The sequence below is a fragment of the Prunus avium genome, chromosome 7 (assembly GCF_965620075.1).
Source record: "Prunus avium chromosome 7, drPruAviu1.hap1.1, whole genome shotgun sequence".
In the NCBI taxonomy this organism is placed as follows: Eukaryota; Viridiplantae; Streptophyta; class Magnoliopsida; order Rosales; family Rosaceae; genus Prunus; species Prunus avium.
In genome coordinates this window covers 33,963,003-33,982,251 of record NC_142290.1, presented here as the reverse complement: position 1 = coordinate 33,982,251, position 19,249 = coordinate 33,963,003, and the positions used below count along the sequence as shown (strand labels likewise).

The 19,249-nt window shown below is 37.9% G+C and overlaps 3 protein-coding genes across 5 annotated transcripts; 1 reads left to right on the top strand and 2 right to left on the bottom strand.

The window, feature by feature from the left end:
- Positions 1–330: 330 nt before the first annotated feature.
- On the bottom strand, positions 331–7,235 carry ATGRIP (Golgi-localized GRIP domain-containing protein). Its single transcript, XM_021955836.2, has 22 exons — positions 7,021–7,235; positions 6,455–6,881; positions 6,201–6,316; positions 5,936–6,105; positions 5,736–5,829; positions 5,528–5,614; positions 5,319–5,399; positions 4,415–4,540; positions 4,096–4,204; positions 3,929–4,008; positions 3,686–3,814; positions 3,474–3,574; positions 2,849–2,982; positions 2,607–2,704; positions 2,406–2,525; positions 2,261–2,288; positions 2,059–2,117; positions 1,574–1,645; positions 1,453–1,500; positions 1,175–1,280; positions 994–1,052; positions 331–858 (listed from the first exon to the last, which is right to left on the bottom strand). The coding sequence occupies exons 2-22, from the start codon at positions 6,852–6,854 to the stop codon at positions 748–750; spliced, it is 2,328 nt and encodes a 775-aa protein (XP_021811528.2). The 5' UTR covers positions 6,855–6,881; positions 7,021–7,235; the 3' UTR covers positions 331–747.
- Positions 7,236–7,753: 518 nt separating this feature from the next.
- Positions 7,754–11,421, bottom strand: LOC110754719 (serine acetyltransferase 2). Of its 2 annotated transcripts, XM_021955822.2 has the most exons (10): positions 10,802–11,421; positions 10,293–10,490; positions 10,135–10,194; positions 9,933–10,028; positions 9,807–9,831; positions 9,236–9,330; positions 8,959–9,125; positions 8,800–8,873; positions 8,436–8,495; positions 7,754–8,329 (listed from the first exon to the last, which is right to left on the bottom strand). In XM_021955822.2, exons 1-10 carry the CDS (start codon positions 11,054–11,056, stop codon positions 8,292–8,294), a joined length of 1,068 nt encoding a protein of 355 aa, XP_021811514.1. In that variant the 5' UTR covers positions 11,057–11,421; the 3' UTR covers positions 7,754–8,291. The 2 variants fall into 2 exon arrangements, with proteins under 2 accessions (XP_021811514.1, XP_021811515.1); XM_021955823.2 differs by lacking the exon at positions 8,800–8,873.
- Positions 11,422–14,985: 3,564 nt separating this feature from the next.
- On the top strand, positions 14,986–18,175 carry LOC110754745 (isocitrate dehydrogenase [NAD] regulatory subunit 1, mitochondrial-like). Of its 2 annotated transcripts, none has more exons than XM_021955859.2 (4): positions 14,986–15,686; positions 16,507–16,734; positions 17,342–17,420; positions 17,593–18,175. In XM_021955859.2, exons 1-4 carry the CDS (start codon positions 15,165–15,167, stop codon positions 17,865–17,867), a joined length of 1,104 nt encoding a protein of 367 aa, XP_021811551.1. In that variant the 5' UTR covers positions 14,986–15,164; the 3' UTR covers positions 17,868–18,175. The 2 variants fall into 2 exon arrangements, with proteins under 2 accessions (XP_021811551.1, XP_021811550.1); XM_021955858.2 differs by having other exon boundaries at positions 14,988–15,686; positions 16,495–16,734; positions 17,593–18,173.
- The last annotated feature ends 1,074 nt before the right edge of the window (positions 18,176–19,249 follow it).

The following is a 19,249-nucleotide window of genomic DNA, read 5'->3' as shown; positions in this document are numbered from 1 at the left end:
TATTTGTTGACGCAATAAATACCCAATGGCTTATTTCAATATCCTGTCTGATATTCAATCCTCTTTCATATCAAGTAATATCACGTAATGGAGACTGAATTAATATTTATTCAAGAAAAGGACCCGTCAGTTATCACCTACTACAAACCACCTGGCGGTGAAATGCAAAATGGATGGTTGGTCCCCCAACTCACTACCGTGGAAACAAAAATAACTCATCCTTTCAATTCAATGGCAATTGATAGATATGGCAACGTGAACAAGAGTTAGTATAGTCAAAGACAACCATCTGCCTGCTGAGGAGACTCTACTATCTGACTACTATTGAGATTTATCCTGTACCATTATCAGATCATGCGTAAAATCTTATGTCGCGCTAAAAACGCGCCTTCAAATTTCTGACAGGTGCTGTTGTGCTGTCCCAATATAAATCTCCAAAATCACATCGGTGCTGTTTTGTTGTTACACTCTACAATAAATGGCGAGGAGGGGGGTTCCTCCCAGAGCCCGGCCAAAATGTTCACTCTCTCTCTCTCTCTCTCTCTCTCTCTCTCTTCGTGATGTATAATGGCTCTGTCGTACTTTACATTTTCTGGACAGTGTTGATAAACAATGGTTCGCCGTTACAAAGGAATACAAGATTTACTATGACCGCACCCTCCACCTTTGAATCTGGCGGCAAGCAGTTGGTTAGCTGGAGCAGCTAGTTTCCCTGCAAAGAATTCTCTACAATCTTCACTTCCGTGGTTATGAAAATGAGAATCTTGAGAAAAGAGAAGTCGCTGATCCTGAAGCATCAATAGCTGGGCTAGGAGGAACATCTCCGGATGCTCGGTACGCTAGTTGACACTTCTGCATCTGCATTCATATATAAAGTGCATAAATTAGAATGGAATTGATAATCAAGGAAAACCACAAGGGAAGTGTGATAGTTTCGAAGCATCATAGACAACTAACTAACTACAACTGCAGCATAGGAGAAAAGAATTTCACCTCGTCTGGACTAAATTGAAGAAGCATACCAACTACAGGTAATAGGGCCTCCACTTCACCTATTTGAGTAATAAAAACAATCAGACATTCAAATATCACTTGTATAATGTGTCTCACTAGGTGATCGCCCTTGAATATAAAATAGACAACTTTGATCGTTACATCAGTCTAATAAAAATACCTGTTTCAAGAAGCTTTAAGATTACATTTTTCAGGTACGTCATATCTACTCCTTCCCTCTTCTGCGTTCTTTCCATGTTGCGAAGCTCAGCCTTCAACATAGATTCCTGCATATATGTCACACCATTGCCAGTTCATCAGCAATTACATTTTCAGATATTGAGCATTCATACACATTCTATTATTTACTACAACTTCCAAAAGGAATTTCCAAGCAACTGAAATCAAACAAGCCAAAACAACAGGGGTAAAATCTGCAAAATCCAGACTTCATGATACCTGCTGGTTATGCAGCCGATTCTCGCGCTCCAGCTCCTCAATTTCCTCCTGAGTGAAACAAAAAAACATGTATCAGAACTGACCTAAAGAACAGTAGTAATCAAGATGAGGGATTACACACTTGAAGCGCTAAAATGTGCCGCTGTGACTGTGCTAGTTCTTCCTCTCTTTGGGCTTGTTGCCTTGCCAAAATCTGAAATTCATATTAAACCAGCATATGAACACATCTGGATGTACAGCATGAAAAGGAAAAAGCCAGTGTACAAATCTGCAATGATAATAACCCGTATACTTGAACTCATAGTAAGATCTTAAAGCCCCCAAGTAGTCTAGTTATTATAAATATCAGCACTTCAGACCACCATATACCATGAAGTTCATCACTACAAAAGTGAAGCACCTAGACATTCTAATTTTATCCAATCCAGTTGTCTCATAACCAGCCATAACATTATAATACTCCGGGTACAATAAGCCAAGTTTTCCTCTCTTTTTTCCTTGGCAAGACTTGAAAGTAAATATAACAATTAAAAGCGAACTGCAAAAAACAAGAAGCTCCCAGTTGGGTGTTACATGGCAAGAAAAATCTAGAGAGAATATAATTACCAGAATCTGCTGTTCTGCAGCAGAGTTGCTTATACTTGATGCGTCCTGTTTATACATGCCTGATTATACCAGTGTGAAGAAAAAGACATGTTAGAACTCCACTAGGTACCCCAACAGGTAAAGAACACCAAAGTTCTAGTAATAAATAAATCTTCATCTAACTGGAACAGATAATAAGAAATTGTACTCAGGATTCTCCTACCTGTGTTATAATTATCGTTATGATCAACCTGAGGTTATACACCGCAATGTCAGGACAACGGATTACAAATACCAAAGAAAAAATTTATCAGAAATTGAAGTGTATGGATAAAGTTATAGATGTCACTTAAGAAAAAGGAACATACTCGTGGTCTTGAGTCCAATGATTGATGAAGTTTCTTGCTATCATCTACAAGTCTAGAAATTTCTTTGTCCTTCTCCTCAATCATTCTATCAGCAAGATCACGAAATGAACTGTGCTCCTCCTAAAATGATAATACAATTAAGAGAGACCCAAAATTTAAACATTGTATAGGAGCAAAAAGATAGAGATTAAAGCAAATTACCTTCAATTTTTTATACCGTAATTTGAGCTCTTCCAATTCTGTTTTTATATCTTCTCCAGAAGATGCTTCATTTTGAGCTCTCAGTGTGTCACATCTTACTGCAAAAATTATTATTTCAAGAATAAATCCATTCAAACTTTTAACAATAAGCATTTCCTATAACAAGCAATAAGACAAACATTGAAGGAGGGAAAAAACATCATGAAACAAGATATGTAATTAGATTAGCATGGAGATAGTACCCCGCCATGTTTCTTCCAAACTCTTAAGGTTCACTTCCCATGCTTCTTTTGCTGATCGGTGATGAGTATTAGCAGATGCAAGCATTGATTCTAAGCTCTTGATCTGCTGCAAGGTGTCGTTAAGAGCAGCATCTCTGTAACAAGTATTGAACTGAAAGATCAAGATCATTGCTTAACACTTTACAGTAGTATATTACCGAACTCGTAAACAACTAAACGATACTCCATGAAGAGTGGAAGGCTTTTAGACAACAAACAAGACCAAACTACAGTGGGGAAGGAACAGCCACCATGACTCAAGTAATTATGGTCATGAAATGGTGAATAATTGACTACAAGTCTAAAACAGCTAATTGTTGAAATTTGTTGCATCAGAGCATTGAGCTTTTATGAGGAAATTATAATTGTTCAAATTGGTTGCATCAGAGCATTGGGCTTTTCTGTACTTCTGGTTAAACACATGTTGGTGCCTTTTATTTTAAAAATCATCTTGCCGTTTTTCTCTTACAATTACTAATAAATTATAATTACCTTGCCCTTTTATGAGGAAAAAATATCTATACCATTTCTGGATTAGGGACATTTTGAAAACAATCCCAAATTTGGGCCCCTGGGCAAAGCTCACCTTTCTTCTATTTCTTTGTAATGATTAGCCAAGGCATCCTGAAGATCTTGAATGGCCTTATCCCTTTCAGCACACACAAAAGATACTTCCTTTTCAGCCTCCTACAGAAAAAAAGAAAGAAAGAAAAAGTAATTAATAAGGGTTTGAAGATGCGCATGTCAGTTCAAGATTTTTCTTCATGCTAGAAAATAAGATTAATTGCAAGTACACACTTTTAGTGCTTCCTCAAGAGCTTTGACTTGTTCGGAGTCTTTAACTCCAGCTAGCTCTGCATCCTTCTTCTGGAGAAGTGCATGAGCACGGCTTTTGTAAGAAGAAAACTCACGTTCAAGGCGGTTGATCTGCAGGATATAATATGTTGACAGAAGACACATCAGGAAATATTTGGATGTAAGCAACTAGATCTTCACTCAGTTTAATCCTGTTGAGAAAAGCGGGTGGTAATAAATTTAAACCTCATTCTTGACAGCTGCAAGTTCAGCATCTCTAGCATCAAGCATTCGTGTTTTTGCAGACACCTCTGATTCCAGCTGGCCTGCCCAATGGGAAAAGCATGTGACGCTGATATAAATATATATACATATATAAATAGATGAAAATTCAGTAAGGAATATAAATATACTTCTCATTTTGGCTACTTCAATTTCAGCACATATCCGGTTGCTCTCAGCAATTTGAAGCTTCGTGTTCAGTGCCCGGGAGGAGGCTTCCCAGCTTTCCTTTTCTTTCTCCTGGAAGAATTATATATTTTTACGATATATCAAAATTAGAAGCAGCATATCCCAAAAGTACAGAAGTGGTAAAGTAACCAGGCAAGGATAATGGTGGCATTGATTAAAGGCGCAAAAAAAAAACCACTCTTAATCGACAAAAGGGCATCAAATAAGGAACTACACATAATGGTCTGCCAAACAAGAGATCCTGGAAGCCATAATTCATACATGCTCATGTTTCAAGTGAGTAAGGTCTCCTTTTAGAGTTTCCCCAGCCGCTCTAAGCCTTGCTGCCTCACCCGTTGATGCTGCTTCCATCTCTGCAATCTTAGACTCTTTCTCTGCAACTAGCATCTGGAGAATTACATTCACTAATTAGTCTGATCCATTTTCAGGTTACAGAAACAGTAGGTGACTAAACTATGCAATGGAGTAAAATTATTATCCCAAAAAGAAGCAAAGATATAAGATAACACAACCACTAATCCACTTCTACTTTATTGTCTTCTCATTCTGATGCCAACTTTCCAGCCCCTTATATTTTAATGGACCTTATACCTTTCTTTTATTCCAATAGTGGGCTGCAATTGAGAGGAGCACAAGACTCAGGCTTCACATGACTTGACTTGTTATGGTTGCACAGCCTAAGCTCAAACATGCTAATCAGTTCCTAGCATATTCATGAACAAGAAGGTTGAATTATTCCTAATCTAATTACGGGCCACACATTGATAGATATAAGCTTGTTGAAAAGATTACAAAAGTACCTCATATTTGGGGGTCTTGGTTATTCACTTGGAAATTAAAAGGACTTACTGTTGAATTTGTTTAGATTTCAAGTCCAACTCATGATTATTAGTGACGTATTGGGAGTGAAAACGTCTACCAATCAAGCTTGTAAACATGCCCATGCCCACTTACACATTAAAGAACTAAACTTGAAAATATAATGGAGCTCATTAATGTGCTGTATCAGCTCATGCTCAATCCAAAATTACAAAAACCAAATTAAAAGATTTCAAGCTAGCCCCAGATTATGTTCAGCCATATCTTCTTCTTTTTTTTAAATGGAATTTCAAACCTATCTATAAGTTGTTAAAAACGGAGTGAACATTATAATCAAAACTCTCACCTGCAGTGAAGAAATAGTTTCAGTTGCTTTATTTCTATCAGATGACGCATCAGCAAGCTGGGCTTCCAAACTCTCCAAATTCTGAAGAAATCAGAGACAGTAATTAAAGCACCAATTTGTTGGTGAAACTAATAGCAGGGAAAGAAATACACCATCCTTTATTATAAACAAATAGGAATACTAAATTAGACATACAAATGCAAATACACCTTCTGATGTTTAGCAGAGAGTTCAGCTATTGAAGCTTGCCTTTTTTCATCAGCAGCCTGCAGCAACCCTCGCATGTCTTCCAACATCTGAGATAAATGCAAGTTAACATTAACATAGATATCCTTTTCTGTTTATTTCTTATTAATAGATATCTCATGTTAATGAATAATACAGAACTTCCCAAAGTATAAGCACAAATAGTCATACCTGTTCCTTCTCCAAAATTGTATGTTGTAATGCCTCAATAGCAGTCTCCTTTGGTTGCAATTGGTGCCGTAATTCCTCAATGTTGTCTCGTAGTCTGAATGTCAAGAACATAGTTACAGTTAAGATAATAAATGGCAAAAGCAGTTATGAGTCTCTCAACATATGCATAAATGGGTCATGGTAGGAAGTTAAGGATTTACTTATTGTTTGCACTTCTTAGTTGTTGCCTCTCTGCATCAATTGCTTTCAGTGCATCATTTGCTTGTTGCCTTGTTCTATCCAGCTCTTGCTGCAATGCTGACTGTTGGGACAACGCTCGCTCAGAAGCTTCATTTACTTCACGAAATCGAACCTCGAGGTCATCTTTTTCCTGAAGAAAAAAGACAATAGCCACCAGCTTCCGAACTTAATTTCCACTTAAAAGGGTTTTCCACTACGTATGTTGACAATCCGGAAAGAATTTACCTTTTGAACATCTTGAATACGCTGTTTTGCTCGTTTATGAAGCCTGGTGAATTTCAAGTCGAGATCAGAATACTTCTCTTCCCGTTCTTTAATTTCTTGATCCAACTTCTGTTGAGCTACACAAAATGAACAGCAAACAGTGCAATACATTCAGATTACGAAAGATAAACTTATGAATTACGATAATTGGATATTATCAGCAACATTTTCCCAACAGAAACAACAAATTTACCAATGCAGAGACATAATCAGACCTTCAGCGAGCTTTGCAGAGAGCTCTTGAGCTTTAGAATCTGCTTCCGAGTGTGCTTCCCGAAGATGCTTCAAAGCCACTTCAGCTGCAGCTCGTGTTTGTTTCTCTTCCAAAAGCTCCACATTCAACGATTCAATCGTTTGACGCAGTTGCTCCACCTCTTCAGATTTACCGCCTTCCGTCTCACTCGGCTCTGTTTGTTGGAAATTCTGAAATCCTTCGAACTGAGACTTCAGGAATTCGTTCTGCAATTTGAGCTCCATGACCATCTGAACAAGCTGATCATGAGCATCGCTCGAGCCCGGGCCGCCATTCCCCAACGCGAGATCTCCATTGCCATTGCCTCCGTGCTTCTGCGGCTTGGATTTCTCTTCCATTTGAGCCTCAACCTCCGTCGACATTGTTAACGCTTGGTTTCAAGTTTCAACCTGAGAGAGACAAACACGACAATCAAAACAGTGCGTATCAATGCTGTGTGGATCTCATCAGATCCCAAACCAAACAAACAGCGAAGCCAATTCAGTGAAATCAACGCTGCTGAAATTCGAAGCAACAACCAGACGGTACCGTTTTGGGAGATGGAGAATTGGTGATCTATCCAGAAAATTGAAATCTCGCCCTGGTGTTGCTCGGCTGGAGGTCTGAGTCTAACGCTTAGCCAAGCACACAGAAGAGAGAGTCGCAGACACAGGGCGGGACTGAGAACGGTAAACGTCGCCGTTTTTGATACGGACGTGACGTGCATCTGCTGTTAGTCTATATCTCTAACGGTGGCGCGGGAGGACGTGGCCGATGCCTCCGTCATAAGAGCCGTAATTACTTAAATTTGAGAAGGGCTTTTTAGTAATAAAAGAGTGGAGCCCAAATTACTCTTGCTCTCTTGCGCCCAAATTTGGGTGGGAATCTTAACGGAACCTTTCACGTGAAGCCCAAACTCTCAAAATTTGAAGGCCTAGAGCCCATATCTCTTATTAGGCCACTGCTAGTGCTGGCTTTTATTTAATTTTCTTTAAATTAATTAATTTTGAAGAGCACATTCGTTTTTTTTCTTTTTTAGAGTACAAACTAAAGGGAAGGGGGATTTCACACACACAACTAAGATGCCACGTGATTTCAAACTTGAGACGTATGGTTTGTAAATCTAGGCCATTTTCCACATTCTTTTTAAAAAAATGAAAATTAAATAATTTTAAACAACACATTCTTCTAAAAATATAAATTATGAATTTGGGTATGAAAATTAATTTTTTAGTGTGAATACAAAACCCATTATTTTCTGCTGGCTCCATTGAACTTGAAGTAAATCATATCTGCTTCTAGCAAAAAGTAGGCATTAAATATGAAAAGGAGTACATTGGTCACCCACCAACAGGCTCAAATAAAATGACCCAAAACTCCTATCAACTTTTTTTTAAAATCTGATGCATTCAATATTTCAATGCATATTTCAATGCAGTTCAGTTTGATTATAACTTACAAGAGCATAAAATGAAAAACTAGGGTGCATCCCCAACCAGCTTCAACTTCTCCCCATCTGATTCATGGGTTCATTCTTTCTGGGTCACGGCTACTTCTAAAGAAATTTGCTGCTGGTTCTTCTCCCAATTTGTTATGGGGGGTAGAAAGAGAAGAAATCAGGTACTAAGCTTAACATCTCCTGTTCTTTAAACAACTGGTATGAGAACCTCAACATCAGCATGGATAGCAGGGAGTGGACATGGTTAATGAAATTGTATAAGACGGGCTGATACAACAAGTCACTTTCCTCTCCAAACACCACAAACTGCCTTCACATTAGCAATTTAGTAGCGGCGGAGATCTACGCCTAGCTACATCTCTTAAGTGCTCCTATGAGTTCTTTCTGAACTGTGACCTCCTGAAAACAAGTAGCAGATCTTCAAGGACAAAGTTTAAATAAAGCTCTGGAAATAGTTTCTTGAGAAACATTTGGAATAAAAAATTACCAAAAAAAACACACTAACCAGCAGATCTTGTATCTCTACATTGAACAGCTACATGTTCGAAAAACTCTTTTGAGGCATCTGCAGATTCACCACAAACCTAGATGTAAGACATGATAATATAATTGAACCAAGCAAAGACTAATCTTAATTTTAAAAAACAAGATGACCAGAGGAGGACATTCAACCCATGGTACTATAGAATGTGAAGTAGCCTGCCTGTAGCATATAACTTTACTTCAATCCCTAATGGATATGTGATTTCCTTACAACTTTCTGGCCTTCATCTCAATATCCTAGTTCTAAATCAAATGGATAAAACAAATGCAAGACCTCAGCGGAATGAGAACATTTTTTATTTGTAGGCCCTGCTCATATGACATACCATGCTTCATTGTTAACGAAGGATCTTTTTCATCTACATATCCAATCACCTTTGCTGGTATTCCCGCCACCATGCTTGAGAACCAGAGAAAGAAACGTCACTTTCCTAAGAGTAAATATTAAATATTCAAGAATCATTACTATACTGAAAATCAGCTACCTGCGTGGAGGGACATCTTTCAGCACAAGGGAACCAGCAGCTATCATTGCTCCTTGACCTATTTTTATATTCCCGAGTATTGTTGCACTGGCTCCAATTAGTGCACCATCACCTACTTTTGGGTGACGATCACCAATTTCCTTCCCAGTTCCCCCCAAAGTTACACCCTGTCAATAAAGTGCAGGACACATAGTTCTTTGTCATCAACAATTACTTATCAGCACAACAGAAGTGAACCCATGAGTTGATACAAAAAAGAATTATTAAATGAACTTACATGCATCAATGAAACTCTGTTTCCTACAACAGCAGTTTCGCCAATAACCACACCTGTACCATGATCCAGCAGTATTCCCTCTCCAATTTTTGCAGCTTTAGAAAAACCATCAAAGAGAAATTATATTAAATGTTAGTTTTACATTATAGCCAGAGGTCCTTCCCTATCTCCTATAGACACAAATTCTACAGAGAGCAACGGTTTCAACAAACAAATCAAGTGTTGTACATAAATCTTCAATTACTCTAGATTTGACCAAACCTTTCACTTGCTTGAACATGTTGTTCTTTGTTCTATAAGCAAGTGCTAAAAACAATAAAAGAATTGACATGTTTATTTACTTGCTTGAATTATTTTTTATCATTTGGATTAAATTATGCTAATGAATGACACAATGGCGAGTGATCCAGTGATACTATATGTCAATGAGAAACACAATCTTTCGTGTTGGGAGGACTATGTCAGAAGATTTCCAAAATCACATCGATTATATGTTTAAAAGATTCCACCATTTTTCTTATCAAACTCAATATTATCATGTCTACCGATAGCGGAGCAGAAATGAAAATACCTGGGTGAATGTCCACTCCAAAGACCTAGGAAAGCATGGTTATAAAATTAGAAGGAGAACAGAAAAACCACAAACCTATAAAACAGGTAGTAATGGTCATCGAGGATCAACTGAAAAGGAAAATACCTCACTAATTCGGCTTTGTAATGCCAAGGCCAAAACCTTGCGTCCTTTACTCCACAACGAATGAGCTACTCGATGCACTTGCAAAGAATGGTAACCCTGCAAAAGTAAAGTCACAACATCACTTATGCACACTTGTATATCTATAACAAGAGAGTGAAAGAAAACTGATAAGGAAATTAAGAGCAGGGGAAGAGCAGAACACCTTAAGATACAATAGGGCAGAACAATAAGACAAGCAAGCTGGATCACGGTCTTTAAATGCCTGAGGAAACAAGTTCAAAACAATAGAACAAAGTTTCCATCAGTTACGAAGCATAAACAAAGTCAGCCACTATATTTTCAACACAAACTTTAAGTTACCTGCACGTCTAAGCGAACAGATCTTTGAATATCTCTATCATGCATCATCACATCATAAAATATATCCATCAGCTGGGTTGCCAAAAGAGTCGGGTTTTGCAGTCTATTGGCAAGAACAAAGCCCAACGCCTGCTCTAAACAATCATGCGCCAAGATGCTCGCGTACAAGAAGCTACTCAAAATAGGCTCCTTTTCTGCCTGCAGTGTCAAAAACCATCAAAATAATGAGCCTCTGTAAAACCCACGAAAGAAAAAGATCGATGGGATTGCTGTTAATAATTGCAGCAAATTTTGTTGCCTAATATAACTTAAAGCTTCATCCTTTCTCACTTGCAAAACTTCCCGGACTTTTTCATTACCAAAAAAACACTTATTCTGGTTGCTAAAAACAACTATTTTCGACCATTTAACAAAAACTTTTAAATTTTAAAAATAATAATAATATTCAGAGCACCAAACTTCAACTAACTAAAGAACCAGAAATCCCTCGTTAAGAAATTGCATTGTACCTCCAACTTGGCCTCTTCCCTGACGGCATCCCATATCGGGTCGCCCGAAAAGGAAGCCGGGTTAGCCGGGTCGGAGTCGGGTTTCGGAATCCCCAATGCGTACACAGGGAAAACCTTCTCTAACCGGTATGCGGTGGACTCGGACCCGAAAAAGCTGGGCTGCTCGTCGTCGTGGCGGTCTTCTTCTCTCAGAGCCAAGCGTTCCGAGAGCATTTTGGGGAGCGCGACCCAGCTCTCATCACTGACACAGGCCATGAGAGGTTGAAAATGAAGCTTCGCTAGCTAGGGATTTACTGAATCACAATCACTCGATTGGGAAAGAGAGCCTCATAAATAACGAGAAGCAGAGGAGAGAGAGAGAGAGAGAGAGAGAGAGAGAGAGAGAGAGAGAGAAAAGGCGGTGGTGGTGGTATGGGTTCCTGTGTGTCGCAGAGTGTGGCTTTGGTGTGGTGGAGGTGACGAAACTGCTGCGTTTCGCTTCGCGTTTTTTCCCTTTTTTTCCAATATTTTTGGCGTGAAAACTGTCGTGGCTGGGATGAAGATAGAGACGCGGCTGCGACTCTGCGAGCGATTTTGATAATTGTGATTTTCTTCGAATGGATGGTTCATATCATGAGTTGGGTTTTCTTCTCCTTTTTAAAAGCCTTTGGTTCTGATTTTGGTACGCTTTTTGCTGTTTCGTCTTTTTGCTTGCGTAAAAATTCGTGTAATTATTATTATTATTTGTTATTATTGCTCAGGTTTATTTTATGTCATGATTAATTAAATGTTTTGGAAATGGAACAATGTTGTGTCACCCTTTTGTTTATGATAAAGCTGGTATTTTGAATATTTCACCATTCTCTATCTTTTGCTTTATATATATAGATTATCTATTATGTCATTATTATTTTAGGATGTGGGATTATATTTTAGACAATACCATTAATATTAGCGAATCAGAGGTTGAATATGATGATAAATTAAGTTAATGCATCTTTCAGTGCGTTGGAAATGACTCACACTTGAGGAGAATTATATTATTCTAATAATTTATTTATTTTAATTGATGAAGAATTATAATATTCATCAATATAAGTTCGAACAAAAAAGAAGATTATTCATAATAGATTCCTATTAAGTGTAGAAGTATTTTTGTAATCCATATGTTAACATCATGGTCATGAATAAACATAGTGAATCCACTTTTCCTTTTAGCAGATAAGAGTCAACGTCCCATATTAATGAGCAAAATCTCATATTATACGAAAGGGAATAGCTTCTAGTTAATTGTTGTGTGACAGATTATATTATGTAAAGCTTTTTCTTATCATGAGCAAATTGTGTTAGTAATCTAGCCGCAAATGGCCAATACAAATACAAGGGTTATATGAATAACATCAAGACAATAAGGTGTTTCTCCAACTAAGTGGGGCTTGGATAAACCAAGCATCGATAACATAAAAGCAACATTAAAGCTAAACTCTTCAAAGTCATCGATTTGACGATGTGACTTTAACTTCAAGATAAACGAAAACCCAATAAGGGAAAGACTCACTAAGACGAATAGGATGATGCGGAAGATTCATTGAAACGATGACATGATTGAACTTCGAGGCAAACAAAAACCCAATAAGAGAAGAGCTCATTGAGAGGAATAAAATGACGAATTTTTGACTGAAATCAGCAACTACAATAAGTCAATGAGCAATTACCCTTGTCAACATATAGTTAAAAGTAGCTTAGCCAAGTAGGAGCAATTCATTCTAACGTACACCAATTTTTTGTTGGAAATTTTATCAACTTACTTCTTCAAGGATTTTCTAACTTTAAGTATTAAAAGTTGAATACCACATATGCGTCGCTTCCATATTACTCTTTCATTTGTAGGATTGCTAAAATTAGTTTAGTGACTATAATTTGGAGAAATAATACGAGTTTACATTTAGTTTAAGAAAATTTAACTATTTTGTAAACCAAAAATACTTCTAACAACGTTTGGTAGAAACGTTCCTAAATGGTATGTAAATTCATGGAGCTAACTCGAGTATGAGTTATACTTAAGTCGATCGCTCTCAACCCACTTAGTTAACCTAATTGACTTGCAGCCCTTTTTAATTAGGACAAGCTACTTGCTGATCATGCTAATGCAATTAGGAAGACATCGCAAGATCCTGTTAAGTGTACGTTTACTGCTTCAATAGTGGAAGATTTGAGAGGGGGGTCATATGTATATTGTCTCTATCTTATGTCTTATTTGATCAACAATGCTTTTCTAAAAATCGATTGAGGTCGGTCAAACAACTTAAGACAAAATACGTCAAACACCCGATGGGACATGCATGTTATCCCAACGTAGTGTGATTAGACATCTCCAATTGCAGACATGGTGTTATGATTTTTTTTATCTTATGTTTAAAATTTATTTTGGAATAGCGATTCGCACAATTTGTATAAATTTAGGGTAATGATTTTCCCACTTTAATTTTATATACTTACACATTTTTTTTAGTTATAAAATAGAGTGTAAGTAGATAAAATTGGAGTGGGGAAATCACCACTCTAAATTTATTATGTTTTATTAGGTTATAAATTAATCACAACTCGATATATTGTATTCGCATTCTGTAAAAATATTAAGATTAGTACAAATTTTTGGAAGGCACACAAATTTATTAAACCCTTTGATTATTACTTGTATGAAAAATCCATCCCAACCAGTTAACCAAAGAAGCGTAATGAAATTTGAACATCAAAATTGGCATGTGATACATTTGCTGCTAATGTATCATCTATGTAGATATAAACGATGCCTGCGTTCAGTGTATTTCGATCAAAATGATAGCGGGTACCACCACAAAATTCGTGAAGATGGAGTTTTGTCTTCCTAATTATAAATTAAGGGGCTAATCAATCTCTTAATAATCATAACCAGACTTGCTGTCGCCTCATGATTTGTGCTCCATCCAAAATGAGCACCGCCGCAAGTGTGCATAGATAAAGTTGTGTCCTCCTTCGCCGCAGAGGCTGCTGAAGCCGACATAGGAGGTGAGGGACGTGCAAGTGAGTTACTTTACTAGTGTTACTGTAGGCACGTGAAATGAAAAAAGCCACCCGTATGATATGAGGATTGGATTGGGACATTTGAGATTGAATATAGTCATGTACACGGCCAGGGACATTCCTCCATTCATTTTTGTATGCCCTTTCTCTTCCCTTTCAATCCCAACCATATTATATTACTAATCATTGCTCTTCCAAGCATTCAGAATTTTATTCAGACATTGGTATTTTAATATTTATTATTATTATTATTATTATAAGAGGACAATGGCATCTTTGGCATCTGGGATTCATTATAATAATATTAATTATTATATTATTGTAAGTGGACAAATATTGTAGATTTCTATGACCAAGAAGAAACTCAACCAGAGCTTGACCAAAATAGAACATAGGCAATGGTCCTGCCTCAATATCATCAAGCTTCAATTTAATATTTAAAACAAAAGTGAACTGCATAGCTTTCATTAAAAAAAAACACTACTTTTACAGGTATATATAATATATGTAATGATTGGGGGTAGTTGTGAGCAATTCTATGGTGCAAATTTGTAGAGCCATCTAGTAAATATGATGAAATTTGTAAGGTTTACATCTCACGTGTTAAGGAATTTTGTATGCGTGTTTATAAAGAGTCGAGTTACTTTTTTATTGTCAATTAATTTTGAAAAGAAAACTTAGCTTTCTTCAAAATCTAACTCGCATCTAGTGAAATCATAATCGTTTTTATATCTATCTTTGTCATTTAAACTAACGCGAAGACTTTGTAATCTTTGAAATTCAACGGACTTATTTGTCCATACTACAATATAAATTTGTTCACCTCTAAATCTGTTTGTATGACATGGAAACCCGCGCCCTGCTTAACATATTAAGAAGCTTTTAATTGGAATGTCTTTATGTTTATTAATCTCGTTGATCTTCTTTTTTGTTGGTCAAACAAATAATCTCCGGAAAAATGGCGCCTTTTTCCCGCGCACTGCTCTGCCGCTGCTTTTTTCTCATTGTGGGCTCTGCATGCGGTCCAACCGTTCCCCACCGGGGCCCACCATTCATAGAGCCCTGGACGGTCCTTACTATTTCTGGCCCACCAAGCTTTTTATCACTTTCACTCAAACAATAAAAAATAAAAAGTAAATGTTCTTGAGAATCTTCACATTCCAGTCAGTCACTCTCTCTCTCTCTCTTCTGATTCGGCGTCTTTTCCCCACAAATGGCTTCTCGGATCGCATAAGCATAAACATAAACATCAATTCACTGGTCCCGCAAACAAGCCCTACTCTCCCGAAAAGTCCAAAATCCCAATCGGACCTTAACCGCCATGGCCCGAAGATCCGTACCCATCCTCCGCCACCTTCTCACCAAACCAACCACCCCGACCCTCGCCCCCGCCAACCCGACACGATCCGTCACCTACATGCCCCGACCCGGCGACGGCACCCCCCGCGCCGTAACCCTAATCCCCGGCGACGGTATTGGCCCCTTGGTGACCAACGCCGTCGAGCAGGTAATGGACGCGATGCACGCTCCGGTGTACTTCGAGACCTTCGAGGTCCACGGCGACATGCCGAAGGTTCCAGACGAGGTGATCGAGTCGATCAAGAAGAACAAGGTGTGCTTGAAGGGAGGGCTCGCGACGCCCATGGGCGGCGGCGTGAGCTCGCTCAATTTGCAGCTGAGGAGAGAGCTCGATCTCTACGCTTCGCTCGTCAACTGCTTCAATCTGCCGGGCCTCGTCACCAAGCATGAGAACGTCGACATTGTTGTTATTAGGGAGAATACGGAGGGCGAGTACTCGGGGCTCGAGCATGAGGTTGTTCCTGGCGTCGTTGAAAGCCTTAAGGTATATCAATCAAATTCTGTTTGGGTTTTTAGATTTCTTAATGTTAGAATAATACTGTTTGGGTTTTTGTTGTTATTTGGTTTATTGTTTGATTATTGATTGGATTTTGTCGTTTTCTAGTTTAATCATGTGGAATTGAATTTGTTTAAGGTTAAGTATAGGGTAATCATATTCAGTACATGGTAATTAACTATGTTTAGCATTCTGATTGCATTTATTGAAAAAAGTGAGAATGCTTAATATAATGTGACACATGACACATGTTTAGCAATGGTCCTATGGCAGTGACTGAAATTACTCTCTCTTATAATTCATTGTTAAGATTGCACTGACTGACCTATGAGGTCCCACACTATGGGAACCATTGCATGTGACTGTTGTATATGACCTCCCTCTGTTCAACATGTACGTGGGACCCACTTTTAGATGGCACTGGGAGAGTGAGGCCATACGTGAGGATCACACGCAAAATATTCTCGAATGCATGGAAGATTCTGATATGTTCATTGCAGGAAATGTTTGTTCTTCAATTGCAAGTGATGTAGTCCCATTTTGTGTTGCGCTGTTGAAGTTTTTGGTGCTGTTAAGTGGTTGTCTGTTGATTGAGTTTGTGATATTTTAGTGTTCAATCTATAGAAAATGATCTAGTAATTGTAGCAGGAATATCACTTTGTTTCATGGGTTTCTTTTTCTGCTTATAAACTTTTCCCTTACATTTCTTGCAATTTGAAGGAATGTTTCCTGTTATCTTCTACATATTGCATAGTGTTGGGGATATTTTTGTCACTTATACTTACTCTTTTGCTAGGTGATCACAAAGTTCTGTTCAGAGCGCATTGCTAAATATGCTTTTGAGTACGCTTACCTAAACAACAGAAAGAAGGTGACTGCTGTGCACAAAGCAAACATTATGAAGCTTGGAGATGGCCTATTCTTAGAGTCTTGTCGTGAGGTGGCCACAAAGTATCCTGGGATTGACTACAAGGAAATAATTGTGGACAACTGCTGCATGCAACTTGTTTCGAAGCCTGAGCAATTTGATGTCATGGTATGCCAATTACATTCAGTGAATCTGGTCGTTATAAGCAAATTGTTTGTTTATTATTAGAAAAATGGAACCCCACATGGTAAAGATAGGCTATTACTGTACATATTGGATAAAGAAAAGTATGTTGCATCTCTTTCCATTATTGTGTGGGACAGTAGGACTGGACCTTCTATTGGTTGAGCATTTTTGAGCAGCCTAGGATGCCTCAGAAATGATGAGGCATCTCTTATGAGGGTTAGAAGATTCCTGAATCTTTGATTCTGTCAGATAAAAAACTATAGATTACCATGAATATTTCCTTGGTTAGGAAGTTAAATCCTTTTTGCTGCAATCTTTCTGTTAAGCAAAACCTGATTGTGTTGGAGCATTGTACCTTCTAGATTCTTGGGAAAAAATTATGAATGTTTTGAATTGTAGAAAGTAGGGGAGTTTGAGGAGATGAGTAAAATTAAAACTAGTGCAGTGTGAGTTTTCTTTCTCATCTTGAAAGATTGTTGCTTTTAACAATTCTAGTGGGTCGAACTATCTCAGTTTTTTGTTTCTATTTTATAAATCAAAGAGGCAAAGTGAGTTTTGTAGCTGAAGCAGGCGGATTTACATTTTGCAGGTGACACCAAATCTTTATGGTAATCTAGTTGCAAATACAGCAGCTGGTATTGCTGGAGGCACTGGTGTCATGCCAGGAGGTATATCAATTCAACTGTTTGATTTATATTCCATTCACGGTCTTCTTTATAATACTGTCAACAATGCCCCTTTCAAATGAAAAATCATAGGTAAAAAGAAACCTGATCCATGTTTGAACAATGTGTTTCTTGTTGGAAATTAACAATGATGGTTCTGGTCTTTTGCCTGCAGGCAATGTTGGGGCTGATCATGCTATTTTCGAGCAAGGCGCTTCTGCAGGGAACGTGGGAAATCAGAAAATATTGGAGAAAAAGAAAGCGAACCCAGTGGCCCTGCTTCTCTCATCCGCCATGATGTTGAGACATCTGCAGTTTCCTTCCTTTGCTGATCGACTAGAAACTGCCGTGGCGCGAGTAATATTAGAGGGTAAATGCAGGACAAAAGACCTCGGAGGACAAAGCACCACGCAAGAGGTTGTTGATGGAGTCATTGCTGCCTTAGAATGACAGAGAAGAGAAGGTATTCTTGAGCTACTACTGTTCATCCCATAGAATTTTTGGATTTGGCAAGGGGGGAGTGTTTATCCGCCAGAAATTTTCCAAATTTTTTTAACGTAATTCTTTGATTGCCTCCAGATATTATTCACAAATTTTGTTTCATAATAATTCTCAAAGATGAACAACACTGATCTGGTGTTTTTTTTGATACAAAATCCTGATCAAGTTTATGCTCATTCCTATTCTGTTCATAAACTATGGACCTTTTTAGATTGGGGTTCAATTGAATTCATCATGAACCAGGAACAAAGGCTTTTGATTTTGAACTTGTGCATACGCAGTCACAGCATCAATTTTTGAGTTTATAGAGAAGGGTTTCTGCAATGGGCTGGGTTGTAGTTGATATTTGGCCAAGTTTACGCCTGGGAATTTTTGATGAGGAGGCCAAAATGGGGCTGGGCTATAGTTGGACAATGGGCTCTTGTTGTTGGGTTCACTAGGCTTGCTACATTAAGTGTACGGGTAAGGTGCTGGGCTAATAAACATTTTGAAGTCATGGGGCCAATAAAATAAAAGAAAATTGGCCTAACATTAAAACGTCCAACTGGTTCTCATAGCATAGCAATAGTGCAATAATTGTTATTATTTATTTCTTTATTGAGAAAATGTAGTGATAAGATTGACTTCTATATCTAAAAAAGCATGGATTTTTTGTATGCCCATATATCACAATAATATTCCAAGCCTGTCACCCACTCTTATGTTGCAAAGTTAAAACACATGATAATGAGTATAAGTTTAAAATACATGCACGGTGACATTTTCGTTACATCCAAATTTTTTTCCAAACGAACCCATATTATATTATATGATCAAAGTCCATTTATATTTTTTTTTTGGTTACATTGGAGGAAAGAAACCCCACTGGGGTTCGATCCTGGGTGCCATGGGGGGAAGGGGGAATCCACCACCACTGTGGTGGGAACCCATTGGCCAAAGTCCATTTATATTGCCAAGTTATTTATAACTCCTTTCCATTGAAAATAACCATATCCCCTGTCCATTAGCCAAATCCGCCCAAGCAGTCTTTGTCAGCTATCTAGAGACTTCTTCATTTATTGCTTAGGAAAACTACTTTTAACTTGAAATCCAAAGCACACGTCTTTTTTTTTTTTGGGTTGAACAAGGGAGGGGTAAGAACCCCAACAACCAAAGAAACTAAACAACATAAATCATGAGGTTTAGACAACTCCAGCAGGTCATCCACCAACACAGAGTCAAGCCAATCAAAAGCACACGTCTTTTGCAACATGATAAGGTTCTCTTATAAAACAAAAAAAACAAAAAAACAATCAAACAATATAAAATATAAATCCTCATCTAAAGTATTG

What these genes read in the sequence shown, in the direction of transcription:
- LOC110754745 (XM_021955858.2), top strand. Translation starts at nt 15,165, where the DNA reads ATGGCCCGAAGATCCGTACCCATCCTCCGCCACCTTCTCACCAAACCA. An exon ending in GCGTCGTTGAAAGCCTTAAG is followed by an intron (nt 15,687 to 16,494) that starts GTATATCAATCA and finishes CTCTTTTGCTAG; the next exon opens with GTGATCACAAAGTTCTGTTC. An exon ending in CTGAGCAATTTGATGTCATG is followed by an intron (nt 16,735 to 17,341) that starts GTATGCCAATTA and finishes TACATTTTGCAG; the next exon opens with GTGACACCAAATCTTTATGG.
- ATGRIP (XM_021955836.2), bottom strand. Translation starts at nt 6,854, where the DNA reads ATGTCGACGGAGGTTGAGGCTCAAATGGAAGAGAAATCCAAGCCGCAG. An exon ending in GTATTCAAGATGTTCAAAAG is followed by an intron (nt 6,106 to 6,200) that starts GTAAATTCTTTC and finishes TTTTTTCTTCAG; the next exon opens with GAAAAAGATGACCTCGAGGT. An exon ending in CTCACTTGAAACATGAGCAT is followed by an intron (nt 4,205 to 4,414) that starts GTATGAATTATG and finishes TAATTCTTCCAG; the next exon opens with GAGAAAGAAAAGGAAAGCTG.
- LOC110754719 (XM_021955822.2), bottom strand. Translation starts at nt 11,056, where the DNA reads ATGGCCTGTGTCAGTGATGAGAGCTGGGTCGCGCTCCCCAAAATGCTC. An exon ending in GGGAAGAGGCCAAGTTGGAG is followed by an intron (nt 10,491 to 10,801) that starts GTACAATGCAAT and finishes TTGACACTGCAG; the next exon opens with GCAGAAAAGGAGCCTATTTT. An exon ending in CTGCCCTATTGTATCTTAAG is followed by an intron (nt 10,029 to 10,134) that starts GTGTTCTGCTCT and finishes TTACTTTTGCAG; the next exon opens with GGTTACCATTCTTTGCAAGT.